At 41.3% G+C, this 18,846-nt stretch overlaps 1 protein-coding gene across 1 annotated transcript; it reads right to left on the reverse strand.

Moving 5' to 3' along the window:
- Positions 1-841: 841 nt before the first annotated feature.
- LOC124121861 (arylsulfatase B-like) lies at positions 842-18,846 on the reverse strand. Its single transcript, XM_048398262.1, has 14 exons — positions 18,690-18,846; positions 17,429-17,540; positions 16,750-16,801; positions 16,109-16,212; positions 15,112-15,218; positions 11,514-11,578; positions 10,582-10,683; positions 7,672-7,735; positions 7,157-7,254; positions 6,822-6,958; positions 5,821-5,879; positions 3,836-3,959; positions 2,385-2,527; positions 842-1,969 (listed from the first exon to the last, which is right to left on the reverse strand). Exons 1-14 carry the CDS (start codon positions 18,793-18,795, stop codon positions 1,797-1,799), a joined length of 1,446 nt encoding a protein of 481 aa, XP_048254219.1. The 5' UTR covers positions 18,796-18,846; the 3' UTR covers positions 842-1,796.

The following is an 18,846-nucleotide window of genomic DNA, read 5'->3' on the forward strand; positions in this document are numbered from 1 at the left end:
GCCGAAAGCATCGGCAACCTAACACATTCGATCATTTCTGTCAAATCTCGCATTTCGCCGAACTACTCCAACACCTTCTGTTATCACAGCGCGAGATATGACTGACAGTAGCGGAGAAAAGAAACGGGGAGGTGTTTCAATCAACGCTTGTCTCCAAAAAATGTAATTTTAATATAAACGTTAATGTGCATTGAATGTAAATTATATTTCCTTTCGATACAGATTTTTCAGCTTCAGCAAAATGTATTTTGTATGCATCATCGATGTCTATTGATGGGAATCGACTGGAAAGCCATCAGTCATAGAGTTAGATAAAATACTTCACCCATAATTCAATTAACTGCTTACGTCATAGATATAGATCTTGTATTTGACGAATAATTGTTGATATAAACAGGGCAAATAAAATAAATTGGCAGTCAAAGTATACGGTAGGCAATACGTACGTGGCGGTTTCAGACTTATAAAACGGTAAAATTAATCTATTTTAATTTTATTAACAAATATCTTTACCAGATCGCGATGTGTGTGTTTTGGCTACCGCACTGTCGCCAAGTTTCCTGATGGACGGATTGGCGAGATGTCAGACATCTTCAGCGTGTTCGGAGACCATACCTGACAACTACCCATGTATTTGCTGTGACTTATACAAGAAAAACACGTCTTTCACTTTGGATGGTGCACATGAATACTGGTTGCACAAATACCATGGGTTATTACGCATTATAATCAAGACTTCGAATCAGACCAACCAAAGGAAATTACTGCGCTTATCGCCGACATTTTTCACACGCTGTCTTTTCCGGATAAGGTGTTGTCAATAAAAACATAAGGAAGCCACTTACATACAGTCATTTTTATTTTATTTTAAACGTTAAATGTTAAATATCGGTATGTACAACAAATAGTCCATTCGTTCACGGGTCATTGTTTTTTCCTCTACCCAAAGAATTGATACTGCTTAACGCCGCAGTCAGCAATATTCCAGCTACATGTTATCACCCGTGGAGGCCCGGAGTAGAATGTATCTCCAGTTCCCCGTTGCTAGTCCTGAGGTGACAAAATTGGAAACCCATGGTTGATTCCGGGTTAGAATTAGCCCGTAACAACCTCTGCTGGTCGTAAGAGGTCACGGGTGGTCAAGCTGGGAGACTTGGTAGCTGGGCCAACGTGCACAAAGCGATCTTAGCGCTAAGACTATTGTAAGCCTATGTGAAAGTATGGGAGTTACGGTCATCTTAGCGCTAAGATCGCTTTGTGCAAATGGGCCCTGATGTGTCATTGTACCCCGACGACGTTTGTCACGACTGTAAATACAAAAAATACAATAAACCAGTTTGCCAAGCAATCGGCTGAAGCCAACCCGATACATGCAATCGCCTCTTAGACATGCCTAGGTTGCTGGGGACCTGATCTCACCCAGAAGTCCAGATATGGATCAACAGCTATACCCACATTATGAAAATACTTGCCAGTATACTTTGAATATTGTAGTAACAGCAAACCAGCATCTTGCAACTTACAACTGCACATATTATTATTTATAAACGTCTATCTACAATGGCTTTTCTATAAATGTTAACAGTCGTCAAATCTGCTGTTTCAGTCAGAGGTGGTTATTGTCATTTGATACTTCTGACCGACAAATCTAAAATTTTCCAAATCATGGAAGTGTACGTCATCAAGCGCCTTGATTTGAAAGTTGCAAGATTTCCACATGAAGCCGATATTTTGATTGAATACACACACAGCCCTATGCATAAATACATAAAGTACACATCTTCCCGTCTTCATCTCTAACACCAACCCGGGGTCCACACTCCCCCAAAATTGCTGGGATTCCCCTTCGGGTCTTCAGGGGGGAAGTTGGCGGGGACCATTTGTTTTTTATACTCCAACATCCGGGCACGTAACGTTTCCACGACATCTGGCATTTGATTGGCTAGATTTTGCTTTTCGAGAGGATCAGCTGAAAGGAGAGTGCAAATAATGAGCGTGGTAGTAGTAGTAGTAGTAGTGGTAGTAGTAGTAGTAGTAGTAGTAGTAGTAGTATTTATTATCTTATAAACATTGGTGGCGGTGCGGTAGCCTAGTGGTTAAAGCGTTATCGCGTCACGCCGAAGACACGGATACGATTCCCCACATGGGTACAGTGTGTGAAACCTGGTGTCTCCCGCCGTGATATTGCTTGAACATTGCTAAAAGTGGCGTAACTAACTCACTCACTCTCATAAATATCGGAATGCGTGTGTTGCTTTGATGATGTTTCTTGGTTAAACTGCACCATACTGGCACGCGACGGACTGGCACTATTTCTGAGTGCTGCGTTAAACAACAAAGGACACATCCAGGATACATCTTGTGTGACAGCCTTTGCAATATACCTGTCAAGTTAAACAGCCACACCAGTTCGTGTTCAGCGTCGTATATGAAGTCTTCTAGTGGCGTGTTCTGCGTTTCATTCATAGGAAGGTACCAGTTGTCGTACAGCCCTGGGTATCCGTCGACCAGCTTCATGTCTCCGACCCTGAAACACATGTAGATTTGAATAATGGTTTTGCGTTATTATGTACAATGAGACCCCGTCCATATGGTGTGACGTACAATAAAGCACGCCCTTTCTACGAAGACTCTAAGGAACGTCATACGATTCCAAGAGTCAAAATTTGACGCAACCTGTGACAAAAATATTGGTTTAGTGTTTTTCCAGGTGGAGATTTGTCTTGCCTTTGCATGTGTTTGTGATGGGTGGGGCAGGATATGCTCACCTTTAGGCGAACACCTTGTATCATCACTTATTGATGGCAATCCATAAAAAACATACTCATGATATAGTCGGAATCGTAAAACGGACTCTTTCAGCAGAAATTTCTTATGAGTATGGAAATGGTTTTGTCGCGTTTTATTATTGCACCAACTCATGGGTACCCAGTAATGACACTTGCACCCAGTATGCATATGCACGTTCCCAACACTATCATAACGTGTCCTGATATCCAGGTTTCGGGACTAGTAGGGTCTGGACCATCGAGGTTCCTGGTAAGGTTCTCACGTGCGGGATATCAGAGGCCTTAGGTCTCCGGACAGATCCGAACGAGAGACTGACATGTTCTGTTGTTTAATGGTTGACGCCGAACGTCTGATTCCAGCTATATGACGATGGTCTGTAAACTGGAATCGGAACCAGGCAAACCAATGGTCAATAGCATGAACATCGATCCACTGCGTCAGGGTACGACGACATCCAAGTTACCTCGTTCGGCCACCAGGTCCGTTAAGACTCCTCTTATGACCATCGGTTGCTGGGTACCTCATTTGAACCAGAATTCCAATGCGTGTGTTTGAACCCACGTACCTGATGGCTGAACGTCCGTTGATATATTTGGAATACTGTTAAATATTATAACCCCCACTGATGTGCTAGACCCCACGTACCTGATGGCTGAACGTCCTGTGATATATTTGGAATACTGTTACATATTACAACCCCCACTGATGTGCTAGACCCAATGTACCTGATGGCTGAACGTCCTGTGATATATTTGGAATACTGTTACATATTATTACCCCCACTGATGTGCTAGACCCCATGTACCTGATGGCTGAACGTCCTGTGATATATTTGGAATACTGTTACATATTATTACCCCCACTGATGTGCTAGACCCAATGTACCTGATGGCTGCACGTCCTGTGATATATTTGGAATACTGTTATATATTATAACCCCCACTGATGTGCTAGACCCAATGTACCTGATGGCTGCACGTCCTGTGATATATTTGGAATACTGTTACATATTATAACCCCCACTGATGTGCTAGACCCCATGTACCTGATGGCTGCACGTCCCGTGACGGGGTAGAAGAAGTCGTCTAGGTTGTATATAAACTCAGTCCTCTGAGAAGGAAGACCCATACGTATAGAGTCCCATTGACTTACTCCATCTATAGATGCATCTGAAATAACAGTGAATATACAGTAAGTTGAGCATGTGGCCACAATAACAAGAAATGGTGCTGTAGCTTCTATCAGTGACTTACTCCATCTATAGACGCTTCTGCAATAACAGTGGATATACAGTAGGTTGCGCCTGTGGCTGCAATAACAGTAATTGGTACAGTAGCTGCTATCACTGGCTAACTCCATCTCAAGTGCATCTGCAATAACAGTAAACTGTACTGTAAACTTGGCGAGTGTGGGTGAGTACTGATTAACGCTGCACTGTGAAAGTGTGATCTATTCCAACGACAACACAGCGGCTGTGATTGGTCTGAACCAGCCAAGCCCGTTTTTCACTGTGGAGCAACGACACATGTCGTTAGGGCACAATGAGAGACAGTCAACATGGTCACACAATGCAACCGCCCCATCCTCAATAATCCGCCGTTACGACAAGCATTGGGTGAGACTGGGGCGGGTTTCTGCCCCGTAGTTTCTTTAACCTCACGTGAAAGAAGAGTTCCACCAAACAACGCCCAATCAGCAGGACAGTGTAAACCACCTGTTCAGACGGACTCACCCGTTCACACCACACATGTCAATTCGCTGTATACGTGCAACACACTGGGACGCGACGTTACAGCCTATTGCACCTCAACTCAGTGTGACCTTGAGACAGGGTCACCAGGGAGCAAATAGATATAACTGGTATCTGTCATCTCTGATGGTTTATTCCGGCATCCAAATTTGGCATCCAGTAATATTTCTTATTGGCTATAATTATGACCCACCAGGAGAAAAGGGGCAACATGGGTGCTAGGATACAGTTGTGATTTGACGTCATAAGAAAGACGTTTGACGTCAACTTACTTCTATAAAAATCACCCTTTGTGCGGACTGTTCAACAATATCGTAAAACTATTCTTCTCTCGTTAGTTCGTAATGTAGCGGAAAAACAACATTACAAACATTTCAATACATGTCTACTTTCAATTAGTCAAACATTTCAATACATGTCTACTTACAATTAATCAAACATTTCAATACATGTCTACTTGCAATTAATCAAACATTTCAATACATGTCTACTTACAATTTATCAAACATTTCAATACATGTCTACTTGCAATTAATCAAACATTTCAATACATGTCTACTTACAATTAATCAAACATTTCAATACATGTCTACTTACAATTAATCAAACATTTCAATACATGTCTACTTGCAATTAATCAAACATTATTTCTAAAAACAGCAGTCATAAAATTAACAGTAATAAGTCTGAAATGGAACTCTTCAAATGTTTGATGCCATGCATCTCTGTAATAAATACGAATTGAAGCTTGTGAATTGTATTTTTGAGTTCCTAAGATTCTTAGTCAAAACGTGATTTTTCACCCCAAAACAGTAAATAGACACTTGGATACGTAATTTGCTATGCAATGGAAACTGAAAATGTCATTTCTCTCCACAGATAATACGTACGTCAACAGCCTCGTTTTATAGAAACCATTACGATGACGTCGATCTATTGTTGTCGAGCGAGGAATTCGCTTGTCATTCATAACGTGCATTGTAACAAGTACAGCTGACGCAAACATAGGTCCTGATGCAAAGTTATAGATACACATAAACCATAACATGCTTTAAGTCAGTACTCACTCCAATCTCTTGATTCCGAAAGTAGAATCAACAGATTCTCATAGCTTTTCCATTACCTATACTACACAAAAGAAGTTACAGAACTGATTTTTTCATAAGACTATAACTGATGGGTATCGAAACACACAGCTTTCCAATGGTGGGTGTTCGTTGACGTGTTTTGAGTAGAATATAACACTAGCATATATTTACATACAAACATGTTATACAGACCTGGCTTCCCTCCCGCTGCAGCTAAGATAGTTGGAACATAGTCGACAGCGTGGAAGAACCTGGAACAATGGTTATACAAAACTGAGCATCATCCTCGGTGCTCCAGGGTAGTGTAACTCCCTGATTATTTTAAAAATATACTGGACCCATTCCCAACCGTACAGTCCGTTTGAACCATATTTAAATGACGCAACCCTAAAATTATCATCCAATAAGATTACACTCAGGAGCGACAGAAATCCTTAGTTAATGATAAGGAAGGAGCTTTGGTTGCGAATCGGTCCAGGGTATTTATCATAATAAAATGGAAAATATAATACCCGGGATAATCGAGGATGAGGTGCACTTGTGTTTTTAATTTTGTGCAAGTTCATTTCTAAAGTGGTAAAGTTTATTTTGGCCGTCAGTTTACATAAAATATCCGCACAATTGAAAGGGTTATCATATCTGAAGTTGCATATCTCTATATTCAAAACACAGTGAGCGTATCTCCTAAATAACTATATTTGTTTGTTTCTTGTTAACGCCGCAATCATCAATATTCCAACCATAATACAGCGGTCTGTATATAATCGAGTCTGGACCAGGCAATCCAGTGATTGACACCATGAGCATCAATATACGCAATTTGTATACAATGACATGCATCAACCAAGTCAGCGAGCCTGACCACCCGATCCCCTTAGTCGCCTCTTACGACAAACATAGGTTGCTGCATACCAGTTCTACCCCGGATCTTTAGGTATATACGGGGGTAACTATATCCCAATGAGCCTACACGTGAAAACACTGGCCTGAGGCTTTCAACTGTATTTCAGTTATAAACTGTATACAGTCACGGCGTGTCAGCCCGAATTGATGCCCGAATTGATGCTGGTCTCTGACGTATACCATTTCGACTAAAAAAGAATCAGATTCAGACCGAATCTACAGTTCCAACCAACGGTCATCGAATCCTGGCACGACTAAGGGAAACAATGACATCAGTGATATAGGCTTACCCATCGTACGTGTATCCGGTGCGTTTTAGCCCAACCCCATGGGCAAATGACGTCACCCTCGTGCCCCCCTCCCACACCGTGTGTTTGCCGCCACGGAGAGGCCAGTTGTTACCGTAGGCAACCAGTTCGCCGCCATTCTGAGACAATCATTGGGAAAAGCAGAATAAATAAGTAAACTATATTATTATGGAAAAAGAATACTCTTCATCTTCAGTTAGATATCTTTTGAAAGAATAGCGAACTATTTTTTGTTTCCATAGGGAATTTCAAATAATTGGAACCGTTTGGTTTGATAAGCGTTAGTGTATACATCTGAATGGGGAAAATGTACTTACATCAGCTGTAAAAAAGATGAGTGTGTTATCAAACACTTTCTGTTCCTGTAGAGCCCGCGTGACGTTACCGATAGCATCGTCAAGGGCTGTCACCATTCCTGGAAACACAGCATAACAAGGGTCTTACACAGGTCTCCAAAAATACAGAGAATCGAAGGGAGGTAACTGAAGTGATCGCGATGTCGGCCATATTTAATTGACGAAGGTCAAGATCGTCTCCAAGCACCCACACGACGTTGAACCCCATTTCATCTTACCTCACCTGGTCAAGACCAGTCAAAAGGGACTTGGCTGAAACGGACATGTACACGCAATTAGTGTACTTGCTAAACGGGATTTGAGGGATTTTACGCCGGTTTGAAGAGTATTTCAGTTACATCAAGACATCAGATTGATGTGGGAGAAGAAATTGACTTCAATGGAGCTGACATTCTCAGTTGAACATAAGCTTCTGACCTCTCTGTTGCTAAGGGACACAACTCTTGGTGACTGACGTGTGATAGGGGTATCCTTACCACAAAATTTCCGACGACCGATGTTTACAACGTTTGGATACATGTCTTCATACTGCTTTGGTACCTGGAAATAAAACACATCATATCAACCAGCTGTAGACGTACATGTGTTGTGAGAGAGTGTGTGTGAGAATGTTGTTTTAAGCCGCGGTGAAACACATTACATCTGTCACTGCCTGCTATGAGTAATAGAGCGGACTAGGCAAACCAGTGGTTGATATCAGGACAAGAGATACGAGGACATGTCATCCATGTCACTGAGCCTGACCGCCCGATCCACACTTGTGTCGGCTTCTACGACAGGCCAGGGGCTCTATGGCCGAGGTGAGACACCACAAGTATCCTGTACAGGCAACGCTAAAGTCAAAACATGGATCCGTGAAGTCGGATTGAAGAGCAGATGGCTATCTGGGTCAGGGAAACCAGAGATTGATATCACGAACAACGATCTGTGCGACGATGAATTTAACGATTATACACTATAAACCACATCACATCCCTATGATTATGTACAGATAAAGACAAACACAAGATGTACACAGCAAGTCGTTCTGTATTATCAACCATAGAAAGCTAAAATACTACAATATCATTCAATATTCTCCAACATACTACAATGCCCTTCTATATTCTCAAAACATACTACAATACCATTCCATATTCTCCAACATATAACAGTACCATTCCATATTCTCCAACATTTTACAGTACCATTCCATATTCTCCAACATATTACAGTACCTTTCCATATTCTCCAACATTTTACAGTACAATCCATATTCTCCAACATATTACCGTACCATCCATATTCTCAAACATATTACAGCACCATTCCATATTCTCCAACATATTACAGTACCTTTCCATATTCTCCATCATTTTACAGTACCATTCTATATTCTCCAACATATTACAGTACCATTCCATATTCTCAAACATATTACAGCACTATTCCATATTCTCCAACATATTACAGTACCTTTCCATATTCCCCAACATACTATAATACCATTCCATATTCTCCAACATATTACAGCACCATTCTATATTCTCCAACATATTACAGTACCATTCCATATTCTCCAACATATTACAGCACCATTCCATATTCTCCAACATATTACAGCACCATTCTATATTCTCCAACATATTACAGCACCATTCTATATTCCCCAACATATTACAGCACCATTCTATATTCTCCAACATATTACAGTACCATTCCATATTCTCCAACATATTACAGCACCATTCTATATTCTCCAACATATTACAGTACCATTCCATATTCTCCAACATATTACAGCACCATTCCATATTCTCCAATATATTACAGCACCATTCTATATTCTCCAACATATTACAGCACCATTCTATATTCTCCAACATATTACAGTACCATTCCATATTCTCCAACATATTACAATACCATTCCATATTCTCCAACATACTACAATACCATTCCATATTCTCCAACATATTACAGCACCATTCCATATTCTCCAACATATTACAGCACCATTCTATATTCTCCAACATATGACAGTACCATTCCATATTCCCCAACATATTACAATACCATTCCATATTCTCCAACATGGTACAGTACCAGATCCTAGATCTATACATTTTACGTTTCTTGATAGTCCTTTTGATTTTTTTATTTATTTTTAAAAGATAATCCTCCTTTACCAGCTGTGCACATATAATCCAACAATCACGATTGCTACACAGTAGGTCAGGTAAAGTTCTCGATTTAATGTTGACTACGTGTTACCACTGTGGACAAGGTAAGCGTGTATGGACGCTGCAAATTCGTTCATGAGATTGTGCTTTTTACTTAAAATAGTACACAAAATAAATATCTTTTGGAAAAGAGAGCCACAAGGCTCTGTAGCTGACCTGAATTATGAAATAATTATTTGATAACACTTCAACCTTATTTTGGTACAATGGATAGAATTATCATTAAACCATCCGCATGTTATCAGAAATGAGCGGGTCATAACTTGATGATATAAGTTATAGTGTCTTTAGTTGCCCTTTACGGTGTCATTAGGCTAGCAGAGAAATATTTGACGTCATCCTATATTATGTTCTATGACGTTGCTATTTGTAAATCAGTTACCTCCGTTGTAAGCCTTTTCTCTTCAATATTGTATCAATAAAGTCACGAACGTGGTTTCTTTGAAATCAATGTCTTAGCTCATCACAATTAATTTTATATTGAAACACAAAACAGGGTCAAATGGCGAATTTCTGTATTAGAATAATCACATGAAATATGTGAGGTGGGTGTTGGAAAATCCAAAATGGCTGTTATTGACGGTATACGGACTCATATTAGGTCAGTCAGATCCATCTTTGATTTCTACTGACGGTATATTTCTACTCATCGGGCAGTTAATGAAAGTACTCGGGCTTCTGCAAATGATAATGCTCTGAAAAATAGCGTTGCCCTTATAATAGTGAGTTAAGGAAAAATGGTGCAAATGATTATGTAAAAAAGAAAGAAAAGTAGTCTTGCACCATCATTTAAGACAACGATGTCGAGAGCAAATAGTGATGCCACTAAAAAAATGGATCTTCCTTTGGTTATAACACTTATACAATGATGTAACCTGCAATGGGATGACCTCAGCTGTTTGTGCAGCAGCAGGTACTAAGATCTGATTTTAATGAGATTGAGAATGTACTGAATAGTGGTATTTCCATACCCAACTATTACGCGACTCATCAGCCACAGTCAACTGTCGTAACAATTGGTATATTAAATTTACAACGGTTTTGGGGGACATTTCTTAGGGCAATGAAATTAATAATAAGTCTGACGTGATCAGTCACACAACCTTATATCTGCTACACCAAATTCTATACTATACCTAATATGTGGGGTGTTGCTACACCTACCTCTATAGGGGCGTGGACGGACTGGAAGGGCAGGTATATAAAGAATGGCTTGGACTTGTCATGGTTGTTTATGATATCTACAGCCTCCTTGGCAAACCGGAACTGAAACACAAACAGAAATCAGTACTCTGTGGAAAGATGCGCTTCTTCTTAACCATCCAACATGATACTATGTTATACATAATTATAATACATCATATTTCATTATCCTACATACAACTGCGGTAAATTGCATCATACTGCATTATACCACACCATATTGCATCATACTGCATTATACCAAACCATATTGCATGATACAACATCATACTGCATTATACCACACCATATTGCATGATACCACTTCAGGCTTCATCATACTTCGCAATACTGCATTATGCCATATCACGATACATCATACTGCAATATACTGCATCATGTTGCATTATACCACACCATACTGTATTGTACCACACCATGCTGCATTATACTACATTATAATTAATACTGCATTATACCACATCATGCTGCATTATACTACATCATAACGTATTATGCTACATGTACATCATACTGCATGCTAATACACCCTTCTGCATTATACTACCTAATACTACCTCATACCACATCATACTGAATTATACTAGATGATAATAATCAGCATACCCTTGACTGCAGAATGATAACATGAGACTATATGTGAGTCTAGAAGTGTTTACATAAGACTATATGTGAGTCTAGAAGTGTTTACATAAGACTATATGTGAGTCTAGAAGTGTTCACATAAGACTATATCTGAGTCTAGAAGTGTTTAAATAAGACTATATGTGAGTCTAGAAGTGTTTACATAAGACTATATATGAGTCTAGAAGTGTTTACATTAGACTATATGTGATTCTAGAAGAGTGTTAATGTGAGACTATATGTGAGTCATTAATGGAATCTATACGTACGGCTGAGTACTCCCCTGTAGCGTTGCGTACGACGTCCGTATTATCTCGGTAGTCCAAGTATCCAGCTGTAGTGGTCAAGTAAAGGTATCTAACAAAACACTTCCTTGGAACATTTGGAAAGAATTGTGATTATAACAGTACAGGAAGCCATGATACTTTAAACACGTACGGCAAAGTGGCTTGCTATTGTTCTGAGCGCAATTATTAACAGCTTCGTGTATGCTTTATGTTGACCGCCTAAAGAGATACAGGTTTTTTTCTGCAAACTCAAGAATCTCGATCAAGATGAATCTGGGAATCGAACCCACGAAGGCGGATCCTGCGCCTATGGCGCCGTGTACCACTAGGCCACACGGGGAACCCTTTTTACTGAATCTGGATATCAGACCGAAAAAAACCCTCATGTGAATAAAGACAATGTTTTTGCTATTGCAACCAGCCAGCGACTGCTGACACCTTCGTGAATCAATGGATCGAGTGATGCTTGCAGCAATATTCAAGCAATATCATGGCCGGGGACACCAGATATGGGCTTCAAACATTGTAGCAATGTGGATAATCGAACCCTGGCCTTGGCTTTAACAACCAGAGTGCCTTGACACTCCTCAGTGTATTGAACACTGTATGTAACACATTAGAGTCGCCCTGTTCGGTTCTGTCTACTGTTATGTGGTGAGGTGAGGAGAAACGTGGCTTAACGTCGAGTTCAGGTATATTTCACTCACAAAGCGACGTGCATGCACGTGTGTGTGACAGCTTGTACTAGTCCGGTCTGAGGCCGGTTTTATAATACTAGCCCACTGAGATACAATGATGCAGTTTAACGAGAATACCCCACTCAGACACAGTATACTGCCTGTAACTCGGACAATTCAAATTTATCCCCTTGTTTTTATCGTCAGGCAGGGCAAGAGGAAGGACCATCTCAAAACGCCTTTTAGTTTGACGCGATCAGGGGTTCGAACCACCCACTCTCCGGGCAGACCAATCCTCTACATCACATCACGTACGAGGGTTGGCTTAACGGTTCTTAGCCTCACGCTGATGGACCTCGTTGATTGATTTGGATGTCGTTGTTTTTCAATATAATCCCCTCCGAGGTCCATACCCATCTGCCAAAGATGCTGGAGTGCCTGGATCGAACTGCATGTGTATTAAGTCCTCGTCTGCAGAAATGACGTCATCATCATTAATTATGCTTAATGCTTGCCAGACAGCTCTTTCTCCAAGTTTGGGAAGAGGTGGACGTCTGACAGTTCCAGTTCTGATGAATACGAAGTTCAATGGGTTTAAAGGAACAGTTGACAGAGTTGTGCCCAGGTGCATTCTCGTAGTGGAACAACATACCTTGAATGAGACGGCGCTTATACACACAGTTGCCGAAGCAGATTAGCATAATTTGGCCACCTTTTGGGCGGTAGTCCACCAGAAAATAGAAGCCATCACCTTGCCTTCTGTTTGAACAGACTTTGCCCTTTTCTAGTTTGACTGTTGCTTAGCCTCTGGTTGATAGTTGTGAACGCAAGACTCTTCATCCATTGTAAGACATCGTTCAACATAATCAGCTGAGTCTGATTCCAAACATCCTGAATTCTTCAGAGAGATGATGAACCTGGAGCGTTTCTGATCAGGACTCGGATACCTTTGATCCCAGCGGGCTGAAAACTTTGTCATGCTCACTTCATCCCATTCCTCAGAGGGATTTCACCTCTCTCGTGAGATATGCCTGCTGTATTGGCTATGTCCAAACACTTCTGCCAACGACGTTAGTGTGCTTTGACCCAACTGGTGTAGAAGGTTTCCCCCTGGCGATGTAGAACGTTCCCCACAGCAGACATATCGACATCATCATTTGCAGAATGTTCACAGCTCTGGCATGAGTGATGCCTACTGTATTGGCTGTGTGATGTGTGTTTGGTCTTCCATCACCCATGATCTATCATGCACACTATGAAAAAAACAGGTTATAGGGGGAATCATTTAAGACACATCTTCTGATCTGTATGGTTTGGGAAGTCTTGAGTGAACCTCTATTCGTCAGAAAACATTATGATATACTGACAGTCGATTATCCCAGTGTTGATGTTCACTACACCATTGACGGCTCTAATTCAAATAGCGTATAGTTCGTTGTGGGATGACATATGGACGTTGGATCTGGGTATTGTACTCCACCAGTTGTCTTTTGCCTTGTCTGATTGGCAGTGTGAAACCGATTTCTTAATGCCTTCATTCTGACTGACATGTCCTGGGCTGGAGTTGTTGCCCTTGGGAGTGCTGAGTGGCGTCGATCATCGACGTTATGTGTTTGTTGGTACCGGACCCACACTCTACTGATGACAGATTGAGAAACATGCAGGTAACACTATTCTGACGTGTGCCCACATACAACATGCCTATGGCACGTAAACATTCATGACGTTGGATGATCAATGCTGTTGCATTCTTAATGATTAAATGTGTTTAAAAACTGAGGGTTTGTTTCCAAGAAAAACAATATGCCCACAACCGGCGTACCACTTCTTGCACGTGCTGCCCGAGGTCACGTGCTTCATGACTGCCAAAATGTTGTGTTTGGGTGCTCGATTTCTTCGAAATATTTCTCGCCACATAAATCAGTTTCTTCCATTGCCAGGCATTGATGTACTTCCCTGTAGTTTCACCTCGAAACCTAACATCCTCTACTTTTTTAGCATAGCATATTTTATCATCAGTTTCCTTAGTGGTGGCAGCTGAAAGTGTTTCTGATCTCATCTTCGAGGCTCGACGCCAACGGGAGTACACGGATCAACCGACGTGCAGGAGAAAGAACGGCTCCTTGTTAAAGTCAGGAGAATGTACCGTTTGGCGACAGAGAATAGAACTGGTTGTCATTGACGGATATCCCCGTGTTACTTTGACGTCGTCTAACGTCCCGCAGTGTTACCGTCCTTGACAACTAACATATCGTCCTGAGTGTAATCTGTGAAATCGCCTATTTCACCCCTAGTGCTGTGTGGTATCTGTGATGTTGAAACGTGATGGTCAATAGTGTGTTTCTCGGAGGTTATACCTCGCCAAATGAATTCCCTTTTCAAAATACAATATTTGCATCAACATGTGGCCTGCCTTTTTATCATTTTGATAAACTGCTCGGTTTACTTTCTCTGACTATTGTCAGTTTACCCAGCGCAAATATTGGGATCATCCCAATGATGTTTGTTTGTCTGCCTGTTCGTTCGTTTGTTGTTTGTTTGTTTGTTTGTTTGTTTGTTTGTTTGTTGTTAAACGCCGCACTCAGCAATGTTCCAGCTATGTGACGGCGGTCTGTAAATAATGTTTGGACCAGACACTCCACTTGATATCATGAGTAGGCTCTACGCAATTGTGATGCAAAGACATGCATCAGCCAAGTCAGCGAGTCTGACCACCCGATCATGTTAGTCGCCTCGTATGACAAGCATGGGTTCCTGACGACCAATTCTCTTCACGGGATCGTCCCCAGCATGAGTGGCACCCACGTTTCATAAATCCGTCACTCCGCATTTTCAACATGTTTACCAATGACTCGGAATTATCAAATTCTCAAATCGACTCGGCAGTTGGGTGACCCACCTACCGGTTTTGTGTGTGTAGTAGTCCTCAGAACCCTGGTAGTAGCCAAAGTAGGAGTCGAACCCTCGGTATGTCGGCGTGCAGTTCCAGTTGCAGAAACCAAGGTGCCACCTACATGCAGGCAAAGACAGCAATGTTACAGTATATTATATATATCCCGGCAGCTGTCAAAGTCATGTGGTTAACAGTTGATGCATTATCACTGATTATCACATTTATTTTCCATTGTTGACTATATTTAACTGTAATGCATATTTCGATGGTCCCGATCAAAGTGTTCGTAAGTATTTCACAGTCGTATATCTGTTAATGTATAGAGTTACGATATTTGTATGTCTGGCAAAGTTTAGAGTATCCATACTCGTTAGTCTTCAACAAGCGTATGCGTGTTGAAGTATAAAGTTACTATAGTCGTACATCTTCGACATTCGTATGACTGTTAAAGTAGAGAGTTACAATAGTTGTAGGTCTTCGACATTCGTATGACTGTTAGAGTATAGAGTTACAATAGTTGTAGGTCTTCGACACTCGTATGACTGTTAAAGTATAGAGTTACAATAGTTGTAGGTCTTCGACACTCGTATGACTGTTAAAGTATAGAGTTACAATAGTTGTAGGTCTTCGACATTCGTATGACTGTTAGAGTATAGAGTTACAATAGTTGTAGGTCTTCGACATTCGTATGACTGTTAAAGTAGAGAGTTACAATAGTTGTAGGTCTTCGACACTCGTATGATTGTTAAAGTAGAGAGTTACAATAGTTGTAGGTCTTCGACATTCGTATGATTGTTAAAGTAAAGAGTAAAGATTGTCGTAGCTCTTCGAAAGTTTTTGGTGTTGGAGCTTTGTGTTTGGCCGGCCTCGGAATTAGTGAACTGTCATGTTGGTGATGAGTCTATGCTTGAAAACATCCGTTTCTATGGTTACATGTCCATGAGCCTGACTGTGCGAAGTTTCCGATGAAATACCGGACTTTGCAAACTAGACAAATCGCTACGTACTTCCCAATAGCGTGGGTGGAATATCCAAGGTTCTTCAGGTACTGGGGCAGGAAGGTGAAGTTGAGAGGGACGCACACTGGCTGAGAGAACCCAATCACATAATGCTGAAATAAATCAAAAGTGTCGTTTATATATTTTAATAACCATACGTCCCCAAAGCACGATGAAGCGAATTAAATGCCGCTGTTGGCAATATTCATTCATATGGTTAGTGGGGGTGGAGGGTGGGTGTATGGGGTGAGGGGAGGGGTTTGTGGGCACTATATATTGGCTTCATACATTGTACCCATGAGTAAAGGATTCGGACACGGGTCCCCGACGTAACGAGTCCACGCTTTAAACACTAGGCAACTCATATGCCAACGATTAGTAACACAAAACATTTCTTAGTCGTTTCAGTCGTCTTGCTTATGGTTATCGTGGAGAAAAAATTCGGCCCCGACATAGTTCCTAATTACGAACAGTTCTTACCTGTAATCAGCTGTAACTATCATTCATTTACCTGCACTTAGCAGTGCCTATGATTTATAATCGGAAATAACTTTTGAAAACCATCAGCACCTACCTTTAATCCGAGTATTTTCCTCATATCAGTACCTACCTGTAATCACCAATCGTTATCTGTGCTTAGTGGTCCTTACCTGTGTTCCGGCCTTGAAAGGGTAAATTCCTGTCATAAAAGCGGTTCTCGAGCTGCATGAAAGAGAATATAATTAGACGAATGAATCAGGAGGTAGTAACATATTGAGGCTTAACATCTCAGTACTTTAGGGTTTGCATACACCACGTGCGTCCCCTATCTCCGTGAATACATACGGCCGCTCTGCGTTGTTACAGCGATGTGTGTCTAAGTAAGCTTATGAAATGAGGCAATTTATAACTCACTGAGGTCAAAGGATCCCTGCTCCGTGCTTGAACCTTGTGTGAACCCTACCCTTGACAGACATTATGGTAGTATTTGTTTGTTTGCTTGGTTGTTGTTTAACGCCGCACTCAGCAATATTCAAGCTATATGACGGCGGTCTGTACATAATCGACAATACAGTGATTGATATCATGAGCATCGATCGACCTTACTGAGATTCGATGACATGCATCAACCAATTCAGCGAGCCTGACCACCCGATCCTAGTAGTCGCCTCTTACATGGTTGCTGAAGACCTTTCTTACCCGCATCTTCACGGATGCGTCGAACCACGTGCTCAAGTCAACGTAGTCCCCGCTAGTGACAAACATCCTTACAAGACACAGTTAATTATTTTCTATACAAGTTGACATAGACAGAATGCAATGGACACAATAGAACGTGCCGTTACTTACGGGCTGCACACAGGCTGGACATAGGAATGGTTGAAGATGACCCCGCTGTCTGCCAGGGCGTCGATGTTGGGGGTGATCATGCTGGGGTTGTGGAAGCCCACGTCGTTCCACCCTTCATGGGAAACACCAATACATGCATGGCGACTTCTACAGTTTGTTAAGGCTGTTCTTTGACGGGAAATGATACTGTGTATCACAAGAAGCAGACTTCTCTAACAGCTCGATAGCATACCAAATAATGATACTGTGAATCACAAGAAGCAGACTTCTCTAACAGCTCGATAGCATACCCAATAATGATACTGTGAATCACAAGAAGCAGACTTCTCTAACAGCTCGATAGCATACCCAATAATGATACTGTGAATCACAAGAAGCAGACTTCTCTAACAGCTCGATAGTATACCCGATAATGATACTGTGTATCACAAGAAGCAGACTTTTCTAACAGCTCGATAGCATACCCGATAATGATACTGTGAATCACAAGAAGCAGACTTCTCTAACAGCTCGATAGCATACCCAAAAATGATACTGTGTATCACAAGAAGCAGACTTCTCTTTCAAATAGCTAGATAACATACCCAATAATAATAACAGCTTATGATGCAGTCCCAAGGAAATCTATCGTTCATTCTATTACTATAGTTTGTCTGTCGCATTAATAGGCTTTTTCTGTTAAGTTAAACACTTTCCTTATTTGATGAAGATGAGGATGAGGAAGCGATGTGATATCGGCGTATTGTGCAGAACCTGCCGCCACTTATTAATAAACTGAGATAACAGCTGGTCCCACAATACAGGTCATACACTCGGCCATGTAAAGGTACGTTATGCTTCAGCTATGTCTACTCCCACTACAGGATAGCCATGGGCGGACAGCGTATATATGTGACTAAATCGCTACTGGTAAAAGCAAGAATTCATTCTCTAAAGCATTGACATATTATTGGTCATCACAGTGGACGCGGGTATGTACAAAGTTGTTCACATGTGGCAATAGCGCCACACATCTGTGATATTAATAATTCTCAAACATATTTCCCTTGTGCTCTCAATCAGCGTCACGCATCCGTCAACAAACACAATCATTGAAAATACTCAATCTGGCCGTCAACGTTTCTTAACTGGCCCGGAACGAGAATACGTATTTATATTCACGTGACTGGACCGCCCCTCAGATCTCTAAAGCGATGGCTTTGTAAGCTTTAGCGCCTGGATATCATAAGTTAATGTACATTTCCTCAGAACGTGTGCTTACCTAAGTCATCAGCCACTATGAGAATGATATTAGGTTGACTTGCGCTGGTACTGCCTCCGACAAACACGCACAGCAACACAACCCCCAGCGAGGCTGTTGACTCCATCGTAGCTCGAGTGTTGTGTACTGTTTGTCAATCGACCTGTCCGGTTTTGTT

This window comes from Haliotis rufescens, unplaced genomic scaffold (genome assembly GCF_023055435.1).
Source record: "Haliotis rufescens isolate VD_foot unplaced genomic scaffold, xgHalRufe1.0.p SCAF_18, whole genome shotgun sequence".
NCBI classification, from domain to species: domain Eukaryota; kingdom Metazoa; phylum Mollusca; class Gastropoda; order Lepetellida; family Haliotidae; genus Haliotis; species Haliotis rufescens.

What these genes read in the sequence shown, in the direction of transcription:
- LOC124121861 (XM_048398262.1), bottom strand. Translation starts at nt 18,795, where the DNA reads ATGGAGTCAACAGCCTCGCTGGGGGTTGTGTTGCTGTGCGTGTTTGTC. An exon ending in CTTTCAAGGCCGGAACACAG is followed by an intron (nt 16,213 to 16,749) that starts GTAAGGACCACT and finishes GATTTATTTCAG; the next exon opens with CATTATGTGATTGGGTTCTC. An exon ending in TCCACCCACGCTATTGGGAA is followed by an intron (nt 15,219 to 16,108) that starts GTACGTAGCGAT and finishes GCCTGCATGTAG; the next exon opens with GTGGCACCTTGGTTTCTGCA.